General features: G+C 39.7%; 1 protein-coding gene and 1 pseudogene across 2 annotated transcripts in view; one reads left to right on the top strand and one right to left on the bottom strand.

The window, feature by feature from the left end:
* LOC111342624 (uncharacterized) overlaps positions 1 to 24115 on the bottom strand; it is a 61033-nt gene that overhangs the window by 28590 nt on the left and 8328 nt on the right. For both annotated transcript variants that reach the window (XM_022949722.2, XM_022949721.2), the window contains exons 2-8: positions 23368 to 23579; positions 4779 to 4992; positions 4390 to 4688; positions 3637 to 3777; positions 2297 to 2622; positions 614 to 1783; positions 19 to 289 (exon numbers count right to left, since the gene is read on the bottom strand). In XM_022949722.2, the coding sequence (XP_022805457.1) occupies positions 19 to 289; positions 614 to 1783; positions 2297 to 2622; positions 3637 to 3777; positions 4390 to 4688; positions 4779 to 4992; positions 23368 to 23541 (2595 nt within the window). In that variant the 5' untranslated portion in view covers positions 23542 to 23579. The remainder of the gene's footprint in view (positions 1 to 18; positions 290 to 613; positions 1784 to 2296; positions 2623 to 3636; positions 3778 to 4389; positions 4689 to 4778; positions 4993 to 23367; positions 23580 to 24115) is intronic.
* Positions 13499 to 14453, top strand: LOC148727201 (uncharacterized; annotated as a pseudogene).

The raw sequence follows: 24115 nt of genomic DNA on the forward strand, positions 1-24115 counted from the left end.
AAGAAGAGTTTTACTTACCAGCAAATTGTCCAGTTTTAGATCTCGATGGACGAAACCTTGATCATGAATGTAGTTTAAAGCATCAAGAATCTGCTCAGCCCAGAGCAACACATTCACCCTCGCCGTTTCGTCTTTGCAGTGCGCAGGAGCATTTTCAGGTTTGGACATGATTCGAGTGTTGAGCGAACATTTGCAGAGTTCTAAGACTATCATCACTTTTGTCCAAGACGGTGAAGATTGGTGAAGATGCGTTCCAAAAAATTTAATTATGTTGGGATGATTTAGGTATCTAATTTATAGAGAAAAAAACAGAATTGTACGATTCAAGGCACATAATATTTTAATTAGTATTAATAAACATAAAGCTTGCTTTTATTTACACGCGTTTTTTTGTAACTGTACCCCCAAAACCAACTTTTTATCTGGAATAAATTTTCAAACCTGTTTTGTCATTGTGGACCACATTGATTAGAAAGTTGCACTAACAGCTTATTCTATCCACTGCTACCCTTCAGCTGTTAGTTGCCTTTTCATAAACATGCATTTAGATATCATGTCCGTCCAAAATATCACAACCTCTTTTGTCATATTTTGGACAGTACAGAAAGCCTACCTCAAAGAATACTCTTCCCCAATAAAATGTGATATGTTGCTGCTTCTGAGAGGGTTGTTGTAGACTTTTAGTGCCACTTCAACTTTTGGCTGTCCTTGCCTTAAAAGAACACCACTGTACACTGTAGCAAAAGATCCCCTTCCAACAATAGATTTGTCATCTTGGTTCCATTGTAGTTCCTTACTTGAGAAGTCTGATGTTCTTAACGAGTTGACTTCAAAAACTGTTACTTCACGCTTTAAGACTTCTAAACGCGAACGAATGGGTTCATAGACTTCTTTTATTTGGAGTGTGCTTCTGGAGTTCGCTTCGCGTAGCTTACTATATAACAGCTTATCACCTTCTCTCAGTCGTGATATCTTGGCTTTGATGTTCTTCAAGAACTGGACAGCATCCTTCAACTGATCATTTATGAATGGGAGCAGACTTTCTTCATTGGCAATGAGTCCAAGACACTTCATCGATTCCATTTGCATGTAGGCATCAGGAGCGCGTTTGAATGTTTCAAGCTTCTTTTTGTGTTGAAAGTTTCTTTTTAGTTTTTCAGGAAAATTATAGATGAACGGAGTGTCAAGTACCACCGAGGTCAGACCTTGTCTGAACCACATTGGGGTGCTGCCTTGTAGACCACTGTGGATTCTTGGGAATCGTCTTCGTGATGTATGTCTCTTGGGAGGCTCACAGCTAGGGTTCCCCTGCTCTGGTCTTCCTGCTTCTACTTGTAGATATCTGATTTCTTCCTCCATAATGTCATATTTCACAGAGCAATATTTTATAAGCGTACCTTGGGTTCTCGCAAAATGACCTTCGTCCTCTTCCCATTTCTGCACAAACGTACGGGCTCTTTCAGAGATACATCTCAATGCTTCACTTTCCGTTTCTTCCCATGTTGCTTTAGCCTCAGGCAGGTCAGATAAGGACCATGTGCAGAATCTTCTGGTAGTTTCTTCGGATTTGAAATAAGCGGCAAGATTGTTGATAACTTTTTTGATCACCTCTGCTTGGTATTCACTGAGCTCGTTGAAAAGCTGATCTTGCGATTTTTCCAGTTCAGCCATCCTAGCCATCACTTTTTGCATCTTCTTCTCTATTCCGTTGCGTGACAGGGTCGTCAAATTCAACGCGATCCTGACCTTCTCAGACGCACAAAACAGGAAATCGTCCAACCACCTAAGAATTTTCCCAAAAAAGCTTTGTTCAGTCACACTTTCAATGCTGTTCCATAAATCATCAAACGGTTAATTATCACAACCGATCTTGAAAAAGATCGGCTCATCATAAATCATTATTGCCCCTGAACAATTTTTTTACAAAGCCGCTTTCTGTGTCAAAAACAACTATTTTGAGATTTCCCCCTCCCCGTCCCTTGACGTGAATATGTGAATCGTTGAATTGTATTTTTTTTAAATCAGATGAGGAAGAGAGAAATAGAGTGGGTTCATGCATCGCATAAACAAATTGCCCAGTTGCTTTAGCTTGGTCATAGTGGTCAAAATGTTGTGAGCTCACGAGGCGCAGCGGGTAAATCCTCAAATTTGTTAGTCAGACTGCGACATTACTGCTAATTGTGGTCATGAAAAACACTTTAAAACAAAGGAAAGAAGCTGTAAGAGTGAGATGGTACGATTATGGAATCGGGCATCAATAAGAGATTATTTCATTATAAACCATGTTTGAGCTCACTTGTAGTAGATTTGTAGACTGTCATTCATATAGGACTTTAGAAGACTGCTAATTCCATTTATGAGCTGATGAAATTCCCCCGTGATGAGGCCATACGACTGTGCGAGCTGAACTCTCTTGCACGACATGTAAATGATTTGTGACTCATCCAGTTCGCCCATCTTCCTGGTCAGTGCCTCAAGCTGTGAATTCTTTACCTCATCAACTTCTTCAGGGGGGATTGTATCCCAAAAGTTGGAAACAAACAAAGCACTTTTGGTGAATAGTCTGTCATCCATTCTTTCATTCCCCTTATGGGCTTTCACTTTTTGGAGTAAGGACAACAACTGTAAGGAGGCAAAGATACCTAATGTTAATTACTTTTTAGGGGAGGTCCTGAAAACCGCATGTCAGGGACCAGGTTGTCTGCTGCTAGATATAACAAACCCACATAAAGGTAATGAAGTGGGAGACGCACGGGTCGAACGGTAGGTTAGGAACAAGTCATTCTATATCGCCTTGGTATGGGGATATAGGATTTGTCTGGGGGGAGGAGCCACATGGTTTTAACGTGAAAGAGAGTGGGGATCAGTTTCCGCCAATCCCACCACCAGAGTGTAAATTAAAAGGAGAGCTACCAAGAATTGACATCCCTTTTATAGCCAATAAAGGGGGGGGGGGGGGAGCAAGAGAATACTATAGAGCCTAATGGGTTGATCATATAAGTTTTAATCCTTCCATTAAACTTGCTAAACTTCGAGTTGCGGAGGTTCACGTTCGAGACCTGTTGGGGTCGTAATGTTTTAGTCGTGAGAGTCTCACTGCTCCACTCCGGCCAATAGTAGTAAGGACACTAGGGTATCAAGAGAGAAGCCCGATGATATGCTGGGCATCCTTAACTTGTGATGGTTCTTTTAAGGGGGGAAGGGGGGGGTTAGTAATAAGGGGGGTTAGTAAGACACTTCATGCTATCGAAACGGGATATGCATGAGCCTCTTAGCTCCGTTCTTGTCATGGATGACGGACAAAGCAAGCATGAAAATAATAAAGAAATAAAGAGAAAACGCTTGAGATAACAGTAGAATAATTGTCATTAAAGTCAGGTAAGCATACAAGAACTAAAAATATAGAGAGGTGGACCCGAGAGGGCTCGACACTGAAGTTAGCCCACTAGCTACAGACTAGTCGAAATTCAGTTTTGACTGATGGTTTTCGATTTCCACTTGCCAGTTTGGTTACTGAACAAAATGGAATTGTTGCAACATCGAAGATATCACCAGCCACCTGGCTAGTACGTTCAAAAGTTAGTGTCGAGCTCTGTCTGAAGAAAAAGAAAAGCGTCCTGCTGCCTTCAAACCTACCCTGTCCTCCTGAACACCTCCGGCATTGGAACTTTTTATGACATACATAAAGCAAAAGGCATTTTCTAGGTAACTATGCACACATTCATCCATAGCCTGGCTTTCCCCAACTCCAGGACTGTCAACAATCATTACACCTTCCTATTTGGACCGAAGAAACACCCTATTAAGTCTAGATCTGTATCTACCGATTAATCGGTAACGAAAAACTGTATCATATTGGAATGGTACAACTTTGTTTTAAACTAATGGAATTGTCTTTTTTATTCACTTTTTTATATATGCCTTACGCAGTCGACAGGATGCTAAAATAAGGCTGTAGGAGGAGTGTCGAAAACTAGGCGGCAGAAAACTAGAAATTAAATCAAACTTGAATAAAAAATCACTTATACGGTAGTCTCGCACATGATGCGAGCGCAAATTTTGCTCATCGTTTGTATTTTTGTGATCTCCTATTGTGTTTTGGAAACTACACAACGTGCAAAATATCCGCCCTTATTATATGCTAAATCAAAGAGTAAACTTTGAACATTTTCAAGGTACTCCTTGATAAAATCTATTTTCATCGAATGTAAAACGCCTGATTCTAGTGCTTTTAGTTTTCAGTAGTTTACATGCTCCCTTCTAAACGACTGAGATGGTTAACATCATGAAGCTCCAAAAGGTTTAAAAAAAAAAAGTTAAACAATCGATCAATAAATAGAAGTGATTCAACACAAGCATTTCGGCATAATATTGTCTCTTCTCGGTTACCTTGAGCAATTGATGCGGCCAAAACACCTCTACCTTCTTGCAGGGAGCTCTCTCTCGTCCATCTTGAGTTCTTGAGGAAGTAAATTCTGCTATTTCCTCTTTGAAATTCTGCGAAGGGTCTCCAAACTCCCTGCAAATTGGCGGATTCTTCTCTTCGTTTTCAAAGTGTGCCCGAATAGCAGGTTTCTCGCCATATTTCAACTCACATATTGTTGAAGTGGAACAGAGGGTTTTATAAGGTAGAAGATCTTCTCCAAGAATGAGATTGATGATGCTACTTTTTCCCGCGCTGGTTTCACCTGTTTTTCAAACGTGATCTTGGTTAGTTGGTTTTCAAAGTTTGATGAAATCTGAGGCGATCGCAGTTTATGGGAGGGATAAATGCTTACCTGCAAGCAGGACAATATACTGATCTCTCGGTTTGATGTTCTTCATATTATCCTCCAGAGTTGTTTTAAAGTCATCCACGCTTTCTTCGAGGACTTTGACAGCTGTGTGTTCGTTTAGCTGGTCAAGGAAACCATTTGTTTCTTCATATATTCTACACAATTTGGCACGTTTTTGCTTGTCTTTCTTGAATGCTTCTGACAGAGCTTGGAATGGCTAGGAAAACAAACAAGAGCCTTAAGACAGTTAAATTTCTCAAGAAAAAGGTTGTAAGATAGGTAAATAGATTTAATGGCGAAAGGCAATTTGTAATATAAGAAAACATAAAGGTGAAGCAATGTATCAAATCACTTTTTTCTAATACCATAATTTTGCCAAGGCCTTCCCCTTTCTTACCTGTATCTTACCTGTATCTTAACGATATCTTAACGATACCACAAGTGTGGGATCGTTTGGGGATCCCTATCGGCTCACCCCCATCCTAGCATCAGCACTGCACTGATGAGGCCAAAAAAAATATTATATATATATATATATATATATATACATATATTTAACAATTGTTCCACGAGCGCGCGTTGGACATGAGACGATAGATAGCCAACGAGGCGCGTAGGGCCGAGTTGGCTATAATCATCTCATATCCAACAAGCGAGAGTGGAATAATTGTTTTATTAAAAAGAACGCCCCCAAGAATCTTCTCGACTTTATTTTTTGAGAAGAAACCGGATTTAACAATGTACAGAAATTAGATTATGGTATATTGGCTCATATACCATAATGGCTGAGCCAATAAAAAGTCTTGAATTGCATTATCCAATGATCCACTTTTTAATAAATATATATATTCTAGATATACATATATACATATATATATATATATAGATACAGTAGCAAATGGACTACTCAAGTGACGCACAGATGGATTTCAATACAGCCTGTTTCGTAGACCAACAAAAGTTGATCCACTCATCAGTTAAACTCCATACACACTGAGGCATCGTGACGGTTAACTCATCGTAATAGACATTTATTAAATAGACCATTAGCATCACTACATTAGCTAACACTAAATAGATAAATATTAGCCTTATCTCGTATTCTTGATTATTTACTAGCCTTTTAGCCGCACATTACATTTATGGAATATTAAGAGTAATCTCATTAGCATATTGTATTAACGACCATTATAGACTCTGAACTTTTCCAAAAAGCTTAGTTAGTTGGGGCCAAGCCCATATGCGTTAGCACTTTTATTTTGTAACCTAGGTGGTTTGTTCTGAATAAAACCTTTTCAAAACTTAAAAAAAAAAAATTATATATATATATACAATTGTATAGGAAACTTTGCACTACAAATCTGTTTCGAAAGGGTTAAAAAGTCCTCTCTCGTCAGGTGCATTAGATACTGGTTTGACTAACGATCCTTTGTAAGATGGTGGTTTAAGCATGCCTTAACAAGTATTTAGTTGAGTGCCGGCACGCACTCGCCAGTTCGTACCTTTTGTTTAGGGCGCCCGCTCCTGTTCTGCATATGATGAAGAATTTTTCAGTTATGCAAAGATTGCATCTATTTGAAGTATTCAAGTACGGCCTGGCGCGAGCCATTATTTTCCAGGTCACGGAAAACTCCGTTTCAGCATCCTTTAGGGACCAGATATATTTGCTCAACTCTGTTGCGTTCCTTTTGTTCTCATGTCTAAATGAAGCTGTACGGTTTCTAAATCTTGTTTCAAATTGGTTCGCGGTAAGGCCGACGTACGTTTGGGTTCCCAAGGGACTTTCAACTTTGGCCTGGTAGACCACATTTTGAAGTAGGCAATTGCCACGCAGCGGACAAGAGTGTTTGTCTCTACAATTGCATGATTTTTCTTGTGATGGAGAGTTATTTGCGAGGGAGGACTTGTTGTGGGCGTTGATTTTTCTATCTAAATTTGGCGTGCATTAATAGCTCCCTTTCAAAGTGTTCCTATTAAAAATTTTTCAGAGGTGTGTTGTTAGGTTTTGAATATAGCTTTCCCAAGGGACTTTCAACTTTGGCCTGGTAGACCACATTTTGAATTAGACAATTGCCACGCAGCGGACAAGAGTGTTTGTCTCTACAATTGCATGATTTTTCTTTTGATGGAGAGTTATTTACGAGGGAGGACTTGTTGTGGGCGTTGATTTTTCTATCTAAATTTGGCATGCATTAATAGCTCCCTTTCAAAGTGTTCCTATTGAAAATTTTTCAGAGGTGTGTTGTTAGTTTTTGAATATGGCGCATGAGATCCTTTGTTTAGGTTCAAAGTGACATCAAGAAAGTTGACCACTCTTTTGTTTGCTTCGATAGTTCTTTTCAAGCCGTTGGTGCTGAAGACTTTGCAAATATCTTTTTCTAATTTTTCGATCTTTCTCGGTGTCTGCTGGTATGCGCCCAGGCCGTCATCCCTGTATAAGCCTATTTGTTTTTTGATGTCTTCTGATAGTTGGTTTAGTAAGTACGATCCCACTAGTTCACAGGCTTCCGCACCGTCATACTAGCTCCTTGTAACATCAGATGAAGTTGTTGAATGCGTTTTGTTCCACGGGGTGTTGTCGTTGAATAGAATTGATTGCTTGATGTGAAAAATAATTCTTATGTCTTCCGCGGAAATGTCGGTATAGGAAGCCGCGAAAGATAGGGCGTCGCTTAGAAGCTTGTGCGAAATGGACGGGTAGAAGTTTACAATATCAAAGGCAATGAACGAGTGATGGTCTTTGTTAGGGATATTGATGAACCAGTCGAGGGTCACTCTTGTATTTTTCCATTGATGAACGTTGGTCATGTCGATGACGGCTTTGTTTATCTTATCAAGGATTTGGGTTCTGTCCTGGTGTACCGGATCACAAGGGAATTACCATTGTTCTTTCTTTGTTTAGGAGTTATCGGTTAGCTATTGTGTATTGTTTGGTCTTTTGTATCGGCTCTTGTGAACCGGTACACGAGGACAGAACCAGGATTTGCTTGCTTACTTTGCAAACTCTGATTTGTTGGATTAATCAGGCGGCATGTAGGGTTGTTCTGAAAACTGTCCTTGTGGTCTTTCAAGGTGACATTAATTAGGTGCCAACATTTCAACTCTATCGTCTATCTTTAGGGTTTGGGCGAAGTCTTTCGCTTCGGTGTTAATATATTTCTGCGTTAGCGGGGACTTTCTTGTACGAGAAGGAGTACACTTTGAACCTAAACAAAGGATCTCATGAGCCATATTCAAAGCCTAACAACACACCTGTGTATGTGCACTGCGATAGTAATCATCCACCTTCCATCCTAAAGAACATTCCCCTGGCGATCAATAAAAGGCTCAGCGAAATCTCATCGGACAGGATATCCTTCGAGAAAGCAGCACCCATGTAACAGCAAGCGTTAGAAGCAAGTGGCTATAATCACCAATTAAAATTTGACACAGCAACTAAAGACCAGAGGAGTACAGAAGGTAGAAGAAGACACCGAAATATAACTTGGTATAACCCACCTTTTAGTAAGAACGTTGCTACTAACGTGGGAAAAAAAAATTTAGGCATCTTAAAAGAATCCTTTTCATCAGGGCACCCACTAAGAAAAATTTTCAATAGGAACACTTTGAAAGGGAGCTATTCATGCTTACCAAATTTAGATAGAAAAATCAACGCCCACAACAAGTCCTCCCTAGCAAATAATTCTCCATCACAAGAAAAATCATGCAATTGTAGAGACAAACACTCTTGTCCGCTGCGTGGCAATTGCCTACTTCAAAATGTGGTCTACCAGGCCAAAGTTGAAAGTCCCTTGGGAACCCAAACGTACGTCGGCCTTACCGCGAACCAATTTGAAACAAGATTTAGAAACCGTACAGCTTCATTTAGACATGAGAACAAAAGGAACGCAACAGAGTTGAGCAAATATATCTGGTCCCTAAAGGATGCTGAAACGGAGTTTTCCGTGACCTGGAAAATAATGGCTCGCGCCAGGCCGTACTCGAATACTACAAATAGATGCAATCTTTGCATAACTGAAAATTCTTCATCATATGCAGAACAGGAGCGGGCGCCCTAAACAAAAGGTACGAACTGGCGAGTGCGTGCCGGCACTCAACTAAATACTTGTTAAGGCATGCTTAAACCACCATCTTAAAGAGGATCGTTAGTCAAACCAGTATCTAATGCACCTGACGAGAGAGGACTTTTTAACCCTTTTGAAACAGATTTGTAGTGCAAAGTTTTAATTTTTATTTCCCTATACAATTGTATATATAGATAGATATTTTTTTTAAGTTTTGAAAAGGTTTTATTCAGAACAAACCCCCTAGGTTACAAAATAAAAGTGCTAACGCACATGGGCTTGGCCCCAACTAACTAAGCTTTTTGGAAAAGTTCAGAGTCTATAATGGTCGTTAATACAATATGCTAATGAGATTACTATTAATATTCCATAAATGTGATGTGCGGCTAAAAGGCTAGTAGATAATCAAAGAATACGAGGTAGGGCTAATATTTATCTACTTAGTGTTAGCTAATGTAGTGATGCTAATGGTCTATTTAATAAATGTAATGTTCTAGGAATATAATGTTAATGCTACTGATAGACTAATGTAGTGATGCTACTAACTGTTAAACAAGTTATCTAGTTATTAAATAATTTGAATATATCAACAAAGTTGAAATGGTAAATTGGCCACCGTTACGATTATAAAAGCTAACGTTTCGAGCGTTAGCCCTTCGTCGGAGCGAATATAGGAATTGTGGGTTGTGTGTGCTTTTAAAGGGAGAAAATGGAGCTGCGTTATTGGTGGGAACATGGCAACGAGAAAAACACGAATAATTTATTGGAATGAAAAGCGTTCGTTCATGCCTGTGGGATTTAGACTGCCGGCTCGAAAGATGAGCTTTTGTTCAAGAGTTTCACGGCTTTCCGTGCTACCTGAGTGTAAGGAAAGACCGCAGATTGCCATATGTTTCTTAGAATGATTAGGTAAATTAAAATGTCTAGCGACTGGTTTCGATGTGTCCAAGTTGGTGAACAAAAGTTGGGCTCTGCTTTGTTTTTAGAGATAAGCCCTCGTCTTATGAGGAACTTTGTAAGCGTATCGTTCCTTAAGTCTTCGTGAACAGCGATTAGCGAAAATATTGTCCACTGTCTTTAACATATTAACCACTGATGCAGGACCAAAAAGCTTACGTGATCTTATAACAGTTCGGTGCTCCACTTAAAACGTTAGGGGCACCACAATACTGGACCCCCCAAAAATAAAATCAACAACTTTCGGGTTAAGATCATGGAGATATGCTACATCGAAACTATGGAACGCTTTACCGGACGAGTCTCGAAAGATACAAACATTTGCTATTTTTAAAAATTACTTTAAAAAATTTAATCTCACGGGACTCTAGCCAGGTGAGGATCTATCCTTAATTATTATTTCCTATTTTTAATGATTACATTTTATATATTCAACTCGGCGACTACATTGTTAAATTGTTATATTTTAATATTAGCTAGTTCCTAATTCTTAATTTATTTAAATTCATATACCTTCACAAGGCTTTATAAATTCCTTTTCTCTTTTTATTTCGTGGCGTACCTGTAAACTAGCTTTTACCTAAGCGTTCTGACCACGTTAAATAAATTGATTGATTGATTGATTGATTGATTTTCATTCCTCTCCACGTCCCGAGGGTGTTCTCGGAATCGGTCACCTAGTCTTCTGCCTTTTTTGCTAACGTAAATCTTTTTGCAATAAGTGCAAGTTATGCAATAGATTACTTTGGCAGAGGTGCACGTATAGTGATCGGAGGTCTTAATGGATCGTTTGGGTCTCGATATTTCCTCAGTGTTGTGAATGAAAGGACACGTTTTGCATCTTGCACGAGCGCATTTAAAAGTGCCTGGTTGGTCATTAGTCTGAAAAGAAATGTGCGTGGGCTACGAACAGATAGTGCTTGTCTCGGGATCGTTTTGAAGTAATTTAAAGTTTGTAAGAATGATGGATTTAACTTAGTGGCTGTGAGGGTGAAACGTGAGAGTGAATGGAATGCGGTCGGAATCTTCCTTTTGTGACGTTTGTATTGCTGAATGTCGATCAATAAGTTGAGCGCGGTGGTAACCCGCTTGAACGACAGAATCAGGGTAACCACGTTTATCTAAAAACAGGCACATTGATTCTGATCTGTGGTGGAAATCAGAGTCATCACTACAGAAACGACGAAGTCTTAGAAACTGAGAAAAAGGAATGGAATATCTTAACGTGTGATGGATGCGAGGACGAATACAACAAGTAATTATGCGAGTCTGTAGGTTTCTGATACACACTAGTGCATAAACCGTTGCCTTCAATTGAAACTTTGATGTCTAAAAAGGATAAAGAATTGTCAGAAATTTCCCAGGTATATTTCAGAGCCGGGTGAAAAGAATTGACTGCGGTTATGAATTTAGTCAGTTCCTCTCCGGTAGAGTAGATGGCGCAGATACAGTCGTCGATGTAGCGCCCGTAGAGTTCAGGTTTGGAGCCATTGTATTGGCTGAACAATTGGTGTCCGACAAAAACTACAAAAAGATTGGCATAGCTAGGTCCCATTTTGGCACCCATGGCTACACCATCGGTTTGTTTGAAAAAGTTGTCCTCGACTGAAAAACAGTTGAGTGTGAGCACTAGATCGGCTAAGCGTAGTAGTGTTTCATATTTAGGTTCCTTAACAGTGCGTTGATCAAAAAAAATGTTTAAGGGCCAGAAGACCCTCGCCATTAGGAATGACAGTGTAACGAGACGTAATATCCATGGTTTGCTTTGGCCAAGGAAATTAAAGTCGCGAAAAAATGGAAGAGCGTGTTGGCTGTCTTTAATTTATGATGGTAAAGTTTTGACGATGGGAGCCATAATTTTGTGTAGATTGCTGGAGTTAAGTTCGGTAGGGCAACTGCAAGCCGATACAATGGGCCGAACCGGGTTGTTAGGTTTGTGAATTTTAGGTGAAAAGTAAATACAAGAGGTTCTAGGAGTGGTTATGATGAGATTTTTTGCCGTGGCCGGCAAGTTTTGTATAGTTATCAGTTGGTTGATAGTATTCTTGACGGCGTTTTGATTGCTGGCGGTGAGGTCTTTGTCGACCTTTTTATGAAAAGAGGTGTCAGAAAGTTGCCGCAAAGCTTCTTTTTGGTAGAGGTCGGTGCGCCAAACAACGACTGAACCGCCTTTATCGGCCGTTTTGATAACTATGTCTGCGTTTTCTAAGGATTTTTAGAGCCCACCACTCTTCAGAAGGAAGATTGGAAAATTTGGTAATATGATTGAAATTAAGTTTATTGATATCGTGGCGACATTTTTTGATAAAAAAAGTGTAATGATGCGAACTAGCTCTCCGGGGAGGTTCATTTAGACCTTCGAGTCTGAAGTGTTTCGAAAGTGTCTTTGTTCGAAGTGTTAGAATCATCCTCTTTGTCGTAAAAAAGGCTTTTAATTGAACGCGGCGAAGGAATCTTTCTACGTCTTGTTGAATTCAGAATTCGTCCGTTGTTTTAGAAATGGGAACGAAATTTAAGAGGCTGTCCACCTAAGAACGGATAAGGAAAATTTCGGACGTTCACCGATTTCCCTGATTTTTACTGTGAAAGTCGATACTTCTATCCCATGAACAAATATTGCGTTTATTTTGAATCAGTCCGGTTTTTTCACTTTTACGAGATATTTTTCAAGGTGACCTCAAAGGCACCCAGTTTCCCCCCCGACCTCCATAATTTAGCTACAAAAGTCGATCGCTGCTGAAGCCGTATTTTCAACTCTAAAAAGCTTTCTATTTTATATGTCTAAGATCAACCCTCTTCCACTACGTTAACGGTCAAATGATTACACTGTATATATTTTTCACTGAGTTACAATTTTTTCAAAATACTTACCTCGAGCACTGAAATTTGTGATACGTGAGGTACATGTGGTTGAAAGCTATTTTCTCTTATGTGAGACCTGATCTAGAGTCAAATCTATTACAGCCTATAAGCACTTATATCTAATAAGTAAATTATGGAATAAAACTTTTGGGCACTCTTTACGGCGCGCTTCACAGAGCTTTGCAAATTTCACAAATATTCGCCATTTTGATCGAAATCAAAGATAACGCGATCCGACCAACAGGTAAATTTGGGATCTGAGAACTTGTTACAAATCATAAAATAAAACTGAAGAGCGGATTTTTATTTTGAAAAATACATATCATGCGTCTTTTTCGCCGTTAAGTTGAAAACATTGGTGTTCTAAATAGGAAAGACCTGTGTTTATAGTTATAAAATTATGCAAATTAGCATTATTTAAAATTGTGTCCATAAAAATTTTTTTCTACGATGTTCTTAAACACAAAGAGCTGTCTCTTTTAACTGAAGAGCATATTATTTCACACTTCTAAGGCAAGGTATTTTTTGAGTTTATGGCCATTTTCATCTCCCACGAAGCGCTGATTAAGTAAAACAGCAGTGTTTTTTTTGCACGCTTATCGCCAACTAATTCAGTTATCATCAACCACAGAGAAGTGGACATCGAAGATCTTACCAGTAATATTTCCTTAACCTTTCTTCAGTAGCAAGAGATGTTTTTTTTTTTTTCCGGCAAGACGCAACAGAGCTCGTTTTCCTAACAGCTTCTTTTATCGGTCAGCGGGCAGGTATAGAAGTCTTTCGGTATGACGTTTCAGAGTCACAGTATGGCAAGGATTGTGTGATCGTATCCTGTGCCCAATGAAAACATGCATCCGATGTTTCTGAAACGAAGGACACGACATTCTAACAGCGGGAGACACGAGAAAGGCGCTCTCTGAGAGGCCAATGAAAGGTACATCCGCGTGCGTATGTGAAGTTGACGAGTCTAAGAGAACCTTAGAAGTGAACAAGATAGATTGTTTTAGCAAGCTACACAACATCCAGTTTGGGGAAAAAAGTATACGTGCGTGGAGGTCGTACGGAATAGTGCGTGGCAAGGAGATTTCTTACGACCAGCTAGTTTCAAATGACCAAGGGGACACCGCTCTCGTTGTAAGTAAGGAGTTCTTCCCTTTTCACAATGCACGTGTGTATGAATACGCAGTTCCTGGAACAGAGGGTTCAAATGAAGACGATGATTTGGACGATTCAAAGATGGACATGTTTGAATGTTCGGAGCCTGGATGCGTGAAGAGTTTCCAAACGTTTTCAGAGCTCGAGTTACATTTGAACGTAGGGGACCATTGTGTGAAGGATGAAAGGCTGTCAGAAACAGTATATGATAAACTCCGTAGAGATTGGGCAGAGAGGTTTACTACATCAGTCAGCATCACTGACGAACCACAGTGCGAAACTAGTACCCACCAGGTTGTACGTGACTCAATGCCTCCAGTAAACACTGTCAGTATGGGCTGGGCCCTACCCAATCCACGAACAGGATCCACTAGATTCAATTGCAAAGTTAAGAGTTATTTAACAGCAAATTTTGATCAAGGCGAACAGTCAGGGCTAAAAGCTGACCCTCAACAGGTTTCAAATGATATACGAAAGGCAAGAGACGAGCAGAATAATAGGTTGTTTGACCGAGACGAGTGGCTTACTAAGAGCCAAGTGTAGGGGTTTTTCTCTCGCCTTACAGCAAACAGAAAAAGGCAACGAACACCCTCAGAAATCGAGCAAAATCCGAAGGAACTGTTCCTATAGGAAGAGGAAGCTGAACGACAACGGCTGATGGAACACATCCTTAATGAACTAAAGCCGCAACACCCTCTGTCCTACGATGCCTTTAATCTGTGTGAGTGCGCAAAGGAGAATAAGCTTAGTCTTTTTAATGTAGCAATGCTAAAAGACATCTCGTTTTTTGAAGTACCATTTAAATCGAGAGACAGGAAAAAAGACCTTATTGAGCAACAATAAGGTCATTTATACAGGAATGCCAATGCTTTAATTAAACTATATCAGAAGCTGCATAGCCCAGGAAACAAATGATGGTGCCTGTGGAGCGAGTTTGTTTTAGAACAATAGGCACAGCCTCAAAGTAACCTGTAAACAGTTGTACTCAGCGAATTAACGTACTCACTTCTAAGAAAATTCGCGAAAATCTCTCAAAATTTGTCGTTATTAAGTTTGTGGCGATGTTCTTAACTCGCAAAAATTAAAAGAGAAAAAAGAAAGTAAAAAAGTACTACCCTGACCGTGGGAGATGTCAATAGCATTTACGCGTAAATATAGGTTTGTGATTTTCTTAATTTCGAGAAATTAATGATATGTGAATTTTGCAGGAGTTTATTAAAATGCCAGTTTCGATCATTTGTATTATTTTTCAATTTCTCTCGGCAGGATTCTCCTACTCTCGATGACTCAATCATATTGCATATCTTCGGGATTCGCGTTTGGTTCGACGACAAGACAAACCTCTGAAACTAGATGTTGCGTGACCAGGCGTAACTGACTCAGTCACGTTGAAAAAGTAAACATGTAAATTTCACCTCTTCAACAAATACCGCTTTGAAATGATGAATATATGAATACAGTATATGGGAGCTGCGGAACGAGAAGAAGTTCATCGCAATTATAGACGAAACTTTTAATTTGCGAAAATAAACCTGAAAAATTCGTGCTTGAACGTAATTCGAACCCTTGACTTTTGCAACGCCGCCGGTTAAGCGCTCTTACCATTAGGCTAACAAACCAACTGCTATGCCATTCTACAAATGATGATGAACAACTTGCTAACCACTTAAAAGGAAAACTTTAGCAAATAGCTGGAAGAAATGGTCAAATCTGGCAAACTGGCCACAATAATAAACACGAGTGAAATGAACAACTTTTCAACAACAAATTCCGTTGGCACGTCGTTGATAAAAAAAAAACCTATTTTGGACGCGTGTGTCGAAAAACAAGGAATGCATGCAGCTAATTTGCATATAACTACAGAGAAAGATTATTCTGAAACATTTCCTCCATGCCATGTAAAACGGACCAAACAATATTTTTTATCGATTTGATACTTCATTAAGGAGTTGGTACTTTATCTTCAAGCAGTTTTAGGCCTTTAGGGCTTAGAAATCGGATTCATGTGCGGATCGCGTTATCTTTGGTTTCGATCAAAATGGCGAATATTTGTTAAATTCGCAAAGCTCTCTGCGGCGCGCCATGAAGAGTGCCCAAACGGTCTATTCCATAATTTACTTATTAGGTGTAAGTGCTTATAGGCTGTAATAGATTTGACTCGAGATTAGGTCCCACATAAGAGAAAATAGCTTTCAACCACATGTACCTCACCCATCACAAATTTCAGTGCTCGAGGTAAGTGTTTTGAAAAATTTGTAACTCAGTGAAAAATATATACAGCGTGATTATTTTACCGTTAACGTAATGGCAAAGGGCTGATCTTGGACGTATAAAATAGAAAGCTCGTTAGAATTGAAAATACGGCTACATCAGCGATCGACTTTTGTAGCTAAATTATGGAGGTCCGGGGGGAGAACTGGGTGCCTTTGAGGTCACCTTGAAAAATATCTCGTAAAAAGTGAAAAAACCAGACTGGTTCAAAATAAACGCAATATTTGTTCATGAGATAGAAGTCTCGACTTTTACAGTAAAAGTTAGGGAAATCGGCGAAGGTCCGAAATTTGCCTTATCCGTTCTTAGGCGGACAGCCTCTTAAGCCCTTACTAAGGACGGATTTTTCTGAATCGGAAAGATGAGAGGTTTTCTGGAATGGTAACTACAGTTTTGAGGTTTTCTGGTGATGAGTGATTAGCAATTTGGACACATCGAAACCAGTCGCTAGACATTTTAATTTTCCTAATCATTCTAAGCAACATATGGCAATCTGCGGTCTTTCCTTACACTTAAGTAGCACGGAAAGCCGTAAAACTCTTGAACAAAAACTTATTTTTCAAACCGGCAGTGTAAATCCCACAGGTATCAACGAACGCTTTTCATTGCACTAATTTATTCGTGTTTTTCTCGTTGCCATGTTTCCACCAATAAGGTAGCTCCATTTTCTGCCTTTAAAAGCACACAACCCACAATTTCTCTCTTCGCTCCGACTAAGGGCTAACGCTCGAAACGTTAGCTTTTATAATCATAACGGTGGCCAATTTACCATTTCAACTATGTTGATATATTCAAATTATTTCGTTACCCCTACCGACGCAGCCCCAAATAGTTTCTAAATAAACTATCAGCTTTCATCAATCTATTTATTAAATTAGTTACTAAATCAACTATTAATTATTTACACGAGAATTTTAATACTAGTTTTGTCTACTTGACACAGTGCTGGAGCTTCCCACAAACTTTTAAAGTCAGATAGACAGAGACGAAAGTGGTCACAGAGAATTCTCTTCTTGATATCATTGAGGATAAAACGGATTATACCCTCGTGATTTTCCTTTCCATTGCGAAAAATAACATGATTACGAAACTTCTAAATGCCATACAAGATCGTTTTGATAAGAAAATGGGCCAGTCGCCCATTTTTTGGGCTGGCTGGAGCCCACTGAAAAAAGAAAACAGAAGTAAAAGAGGGGAAGAAACTACCAAGGAGAGAGGAGATCACAGGAGAAAAATACGACCACACTTTTTAGCTCGGGAACAATTAAGAAAACAGTGATCAGTTTTTTTTTTGTTTTGTTTTTTTCCATAGCAGTAGGCACATTTATCAGAATCAATATAGCCCCAATGTTTTAGGGAATCGCGGACTTTAATGGCCCGAAGGACAATTGAGCACAATACATCATTCTTTTACTTTTCAGAAAAGTCATCTCTAACCACTTTCCAGAGATTGTCAAGCTTGAAATCGATAGGAAGAAAGGGGGACCAAAAACGGTGTAGAATCGGGAAGCAGAATTCTCTCTTAAAAGGGCCCGACAGCATTTCTTAGAGGTAAAATCAAAGTCTTGCCACTCTTTGCGGGACACAATCCCGCGAAGAGTAGCAAGCGCCGAAAAACATTTCTGGTAATATGGTGTAGAGTCATGCGAACTCGGAGTGGAATTGTCGCGAAGAGAATGCCACTCCAGCCGAAAAGAGGCGAGCTGAATCCCAGTAAGTATTTGGTTATGTAAAAGGACTTTGATTCGGGGTTAGAGAGATTAGACACTAGAGAAGCTAGGTTTAAGGAGTCACCTTTGATTTCGAAACTGAAACTTCCAAGGCCACCTTTGTTAAGAGGCTGGTGGCAGGTCATTCGACTTACTGTCTCAATACGAAAGCCCCAAACAAAAGACCAAATTAGTGAATTTACTTTACAAATAACCCATCGAGGGACGCCGCACAGAACCGAAGACAGATAAAGGAGTTCACTGATTCGTAAGACATTGACCAGAAGAGATTTGCCAACGAGCGAGAGAGAACGAGATTTGCAGAGATTTAAGATGTTTTTGCAAACTTCTCAAGTTTTGGTTGCCAATTATCCACAACTCCTAAGATTTTCATTTTGGTCAACCACCTGATCCCATATGGTTGATCGCTCTGTGTACGCCATGCACCCAACCACCTGGCCTCTGTTTTGGCGACATTTAGGCGCGCTCCAGAACCGCGTTCATAAATATTAATGGTATCAAAGAGAGATGCCAACGAACGAGTAGATTTAACAATACAGGTCGTATCACCAACACATACCCCAACTTTATATCTTATTCTGCGTGCGCCGGGTAAGAGAAAGCCTTCTATGGCGGGATTGTTTCGGATTTTACAGGCGAGAGTTTCAACACATAAAATATTCAACAAAGGGGATAGGGAATCCCCCTGTCTCACTCAGCGAGACAAAGGTATCGCTTCAGTTAACCATTCATTGAAGATGACTTGCATGTTAGCACCATTCTACAGTCTGCTGACCCAGTGGGAGAATGATGAACCAAAACCAAAAAGTTTTAAGATATTCAGTAAAAAGGGTGCGATTAACCCGATCGAAGGCTTTCTCTTGATCGTGGCTGAGTAGAATGCCAGTTTCGTTAGTACGCTCAATATGCTCTAAAATATCCCGCAATAGGTGTAGGTTTGACGTAATTTTCCGACCAGGCACAGAACAGGCTGGATCAGGATCAACGATAAACTGTAAAACTATAGAGAGACGGAGAGAAATAGACTTGGAACATATTTTATAATCGAAATTTAGTAAGGAAATTGGTCTCCAGTTTTTAAGATCTTTGCGATCCCCTTTCTTGAAAATGACGCGAGTATTACTAGTTTTCACAGACTCGCACATCTGTCCAGCTTGGGAGCATGCATTGAATACCTGGCACAGATATGGACCCGAACGGTCCCAGAGCTTCGAGTAAAACTCGACCGAAAGGCCATCAGGGCCGGGAACTTTGTTTATGTTTATTCTATTCAGAGCGACAGTAACTTCCTCGTGCGTCAAGTCACCTTCGCAAGAGGATGCCTCATCGGACGTGAGTTGACGACAGAAGGAAGATGAAACAAAGGTTTGCATCACGACATCTACCGGCTGTTCGGAAAAGAGTCGAGAGTAAAAATCTACGTGCGCTTTCGCAATTTCCTCTTGGGAGAAGACATCATTGCCGTCTGAATCGTACACTGAAGAGATGTGCGATCTTTGCGCTTTACTTCCCTGTAAATTAAAGAAATATTGGCTGGGGCGTTCGCCCTCTTTTAACCATTTGGCACGACTACAAATCAGAATTCCTTCTGCTTTTTTGGGACGGGGAGCTCTCAGGCGACTTTCCGTATTGGACATAGAATCGGAGACGGTTGTGTCACCATTAACTAGACGTTGCCGAGGTCGAATTAATTTACTGGTTAAGAAAACTTCATCTCTATGTTACCGAATCCGTTTCTTACGGGAAAAGGAGATCGCCTTTTCCTTAACGGATCGTTTTAGACACTCCTACTAATCCTGGATGCAAACAAAAGCATCTAAGAAACGTATGTGTTTATCGATTAAATTATCTATAGCAATGCAGAAATCTTTGTTTTTCAAAAGGGAGTTGTTAAAATTCCAGGACCGCGTTTTATGCTACCGGGAAACTCAAAAACAAGGGAGACAGAGTCATGATCAGAAAATGAACAAGGAAAGTTATTACACTTCGTCTCAGGAGAGAGGAAATCCTTAGAGATGAGAAATTTATCGAGTCTGCTCGCAATTGTTGAGGTGAAACTGAACCACGTAAATTGCCTTTGATTAAGGTGCAATTTACGCCATACATCGATAAGACTGAAAACACTTTTTAATGACTCGTAATCTTTATGAATAGATATGTTGCCCCCAAATTTGTCTAGAGCGTGATCATAACAGTTAAAATCCCCGCCAATGACAGTCACCGAGGATGGAATAAAAAAGTCATGTAGAGAGTCCAAAAACACTTTTCGTTCCGATGGATTGTTCGGATCGTAAATATTTACTAAGTTCAGATCAACATCGTTGGTACTGATCAGGATACTGACGATACGACCGTGCGAGTCTTTCTTCCAAGATATGACCTCATCTGAAGTTCTAGGGGAAATCAAAGCTGCCACTCCGCCTTGTCGGCCGATGGCAGGGGACCAGAAACTACGTCCCGGCCATCGATGAGACACGGCCTTGATCAGAGACTCAGAACTAATGAACGTCTCTTGTACAAAGCAAAAATCAGAAGACATCTTTTCAACTAAATCAAATAAATAGTTGTGGGTGAGGGGATTCCCCATGCCCCTCGCATTAATAGTTAATGATTTGAAAGATATTTAGGAAGAAAGACTCGCTTCAGAAAAAACGAAATTAAAGGAATTACTTTGTTGTTTTTTTTTTCCTTTTTTTTTTTAGTTTCTATTTCTTCCGTTCTTTTTTCCTTGGGTAGATGTTTCTTTGCGAGAGAGAGAGAGAGAGAGAGAGAGAGAGAGAGAGGTCGGAGGATTTTCGTTTCAGGTTGTGTGTAGTTTCCATTTCGTTTTCAGAGGTGTCTAAAGAAGAGATGGGTGTTGGGGTTTATGATTCTACCGGTATCGAGGTCTCCTCCCAAGAAGAGATTGAAAAAGCTTATATCGATTTCTACACTCAGCTCCTTTCCGAAGAACCGATAGATGCTGCTCTTCAAGAAGATCTTTTATCTTTTCTATCACCGAAATTAATTTTTGATCAGGCGTCATCTTGTGAAGGCGAGATCACGCTTGACGAACTTACTCTCGCTATGAAAAATATGAATGGGAATAAATCGCCTGGCCCTGATGGCCTTTCGGTTGAATTCTACGCTAGATTTTGGGATCGTTTAGCTCCACATTTATGCATGTCGAGTCTTTAATGCATGCTACCAAACTGATCAAAGGTAAATCTCTTAAGTTAGCCTCAGTAATTTCCAATCTAGATGATCGCGAATCAAAATCCTTTTACTTGGCCAGATATTTTTTGTAGGCTTCTAGGCTTGCCTCCTCTTGCTCGGGGTGGAGCTCTCTTCGAGATAACTCCGCCCGGAGTACACTGATCTTGGCGTCCTATTAGGAGAGTGTTCTCTCCGCTCTCACCACTCTACGTGGGTTTCTCTCCCGCAAGGAGTGGTACGATTTTGAATTTTCTTCCAAGAAATGTTATCGAACCCTCTTGAAGGAAAACTCCACGTCTCTAATTCTTCCTCGGTTTTGGACTCCCTTCCTTCCGATTGACTTTGATCTTGACAAATTTTGGAATTTAGTGCGAGATGACTTTTCTGAAAATTATAAGAACGACATACTCTGGAAAATTATACTTAGTGCTATTAAGGTCCGCGATTCTCCAAAGAATTGGCGATATATCGACTCAGAAAAGTACGCCTTCTGTTCCCGTAAAGAAACTATAGATCACTGTTTTCTCAAATGCCCCCGTGAGAAATCTGTATGGAGCCACTATTCCCCCATTATCTCCTCTGTCCTTGGAACTAGCTTTTTCCCATCCTGTACCTATGTTTTCTCTTTTCGTTGGACCCCGCTAGTCCAAAACAGAATCGTACTGCTCGCTTTCTAATTAAGACAATTCTATACAGCATCTGCAAATTTCGAAATAAATCTACCTTCCACAATGGGAATGACCCCCCTGAGGGTATAATTCGCTATGCCCTCAGCGTGACCAAAAACAGAATTGCGTGCGACTATTTCCGACTCTCGTTATCTAACTTTAGAAACGCTTGGGACTCCCCATCAATTTGTACCATTGATGGGGACAAACGTTAGCCCTAGCCACACCAATATTATAGACTAAGCTTATATTAATACTAGACCTGACTATTTTGGGATTATTTATAACCTTACATTAATATTAGTAATATTCAATACTCGTATATATTTAAGAACTCTTGAACTTTGGAACTTTGGACTGTTTATTAATAGTTAGCGATAATGAATAATATATATATATATATATATGTGTGTGTGTGTGTGTGTGTGTGTGTGTGTGTGTGTGTGTGTGTGTGGTGTTCGGAAAAAAAAACAACTACAGATACATCCCTACGGACCTGTTTCGTGGTTGCCCACTCATCAGGAGATTTTAATGGTAGAATAATTTTACCATTCAAATCCTCTGAAGAGTGGGCAACCACGAAACAGGTCTGTAGGGATGTATCTGTAGTTGTTTTTTACCGACTACCACATATCTATACACAGGAATCTACCAAGCCTCTGTTACACGCAAAAACAACAACACGTCAGAAACGTACATCGGACTCACAGAGAATGACTTCAAAACAAGATACAGAAACCACACCGCATCATTCCGCCACGCTAAACACAGAAACTCTACCGAACTCAGCAAGCACATCTGGACCCTCAAAGACAACAACATCGATCACTTTATTTCCTGGCGCATTCTCTCATCGCACTCACCGTATAACAGCTCAACTAAAAGATGTAACCTCTGCCTCAAAGAAAAATTCCTAATCATCTGCCGGCCCGAACTATCAACACTAAACAAACGTAATGAACTCGTGTCTTCATGCCGCCACAGAAGCAAAGCCCTCCTACGCAACAACTAAACTGTCAATTTCGCGCTGCATAAATTAGACTAATTAGATCATGCAAATTATATTGTATATAAGCAATGGTAAAGTTTATCCTCATTAAATCCCCTGATGAGTGGGCGACCACGAAACAGGCTTTTAGGGATGAACTTGTAGTTCACTTGTCTTTTTCCTCCCACAATATATACTTCGCTCTACTTCTATGTATTGAGCACTGTTCTACGAAAATCAAGTCACACTTTATATATATATATATATATATATATATATGTGAGTGTGTGTGTGTGTAAGTGTATAAGTAATTAAATGTCAAAATTTTTAACGAAGGGGGAGAAAGATTACGAGAAGGAGAAGGAGGAGAAGGAGAAGGAGTAAAAGAAGGAGGAAGAGAAGGAGAAGCAGGAGGGGGTGGGTAAGAAGGAAAAGAATCATTAAAGGGAAAGGGGGAACAATCTTTTGCTTAAGTGGCATTTTTCAGGGTACATTTTTCGGATTCTTTGTACTGATGTGTTGACTGTACTGTTTCATGAAAGAAAATCAATAGCTACCAGTAAGAATACGACTACGTTTTGAAAATTTGGTAAAAACTCGCAGAAAAGGTTCGCTACAGATCTTTAAATTCAGTTACGATATATAGATAATGAATAGGTACTATAAGTACTTTGAGTCCTATGAGACACAATTAACACTTACCTGACTTTCTGTACCACTGGAGGTTTTTGAAGACTTAAGTTCGGTCTGCACTTTGTCTTTCATCTCTTCCAGTGTCTTTAGTCCCGTGGCAGAGATTCCAAGTGCCTCCATTGCTTTAAACATATCAGGTATGTCGCTGATTTCATCAATTTTCTTCGTTTCACCCGATGCCATATTTATCCGAGATTCAAGGTGCTAACAGGGGGATCAGACTAGGAATAGAAATAAACCCCAGGTCATTCATAACATTAAAGGTATTTAGAGGAAAACTCAATCATCAAACGGCTCAAGGCCGATCACATGACACAGCTCTGCCGCTTAGACTTATTCAATTTTTAAATTCTTTGGACATTCGAAACTTATTGATTTTTATGACTAGTACCTATATATATATATATATGCCTAGCCATATTGCTGTCGGTCTGAGTGAGTGAATGAGTGTCATACGGTTTGATTCGTGTAACTCGATTATAGATCCGAAATAATTTTTGGCAACTTCCGGAGTATTTCAAATCTTTATCGAGTTTGGTAATATATTATTGTAACGCGCCACCTCCGATCAAATTATACAGGTTAGGATCCTAATTCACACAGACTGTCAAAAAAGAAACAGTTATGTAAATATGTACGCTGACGACACAGTTTTATATCTTGCCGGTCCAACTGTACACAGTTAAGTTTCTACATTAGTGTTTATCTATTTGAGTAAATGGCTAGAAAACAATTATCTTGTTCTCAATGTTTCAAA

Source organism: Stylophora pistillata, chromosome 7 (genome assembly GCF_964205215.1).
Source record: "Stylophora pistillata chromosome 7, jaStyPist1.2, whole genome shotgun sequence".
NCBI lineage: Eukaryota > Metazoa > Cnidaria > Anthozoa > Scleractinia > Pocilloporidae > Stylophora > Stylophora pistillata.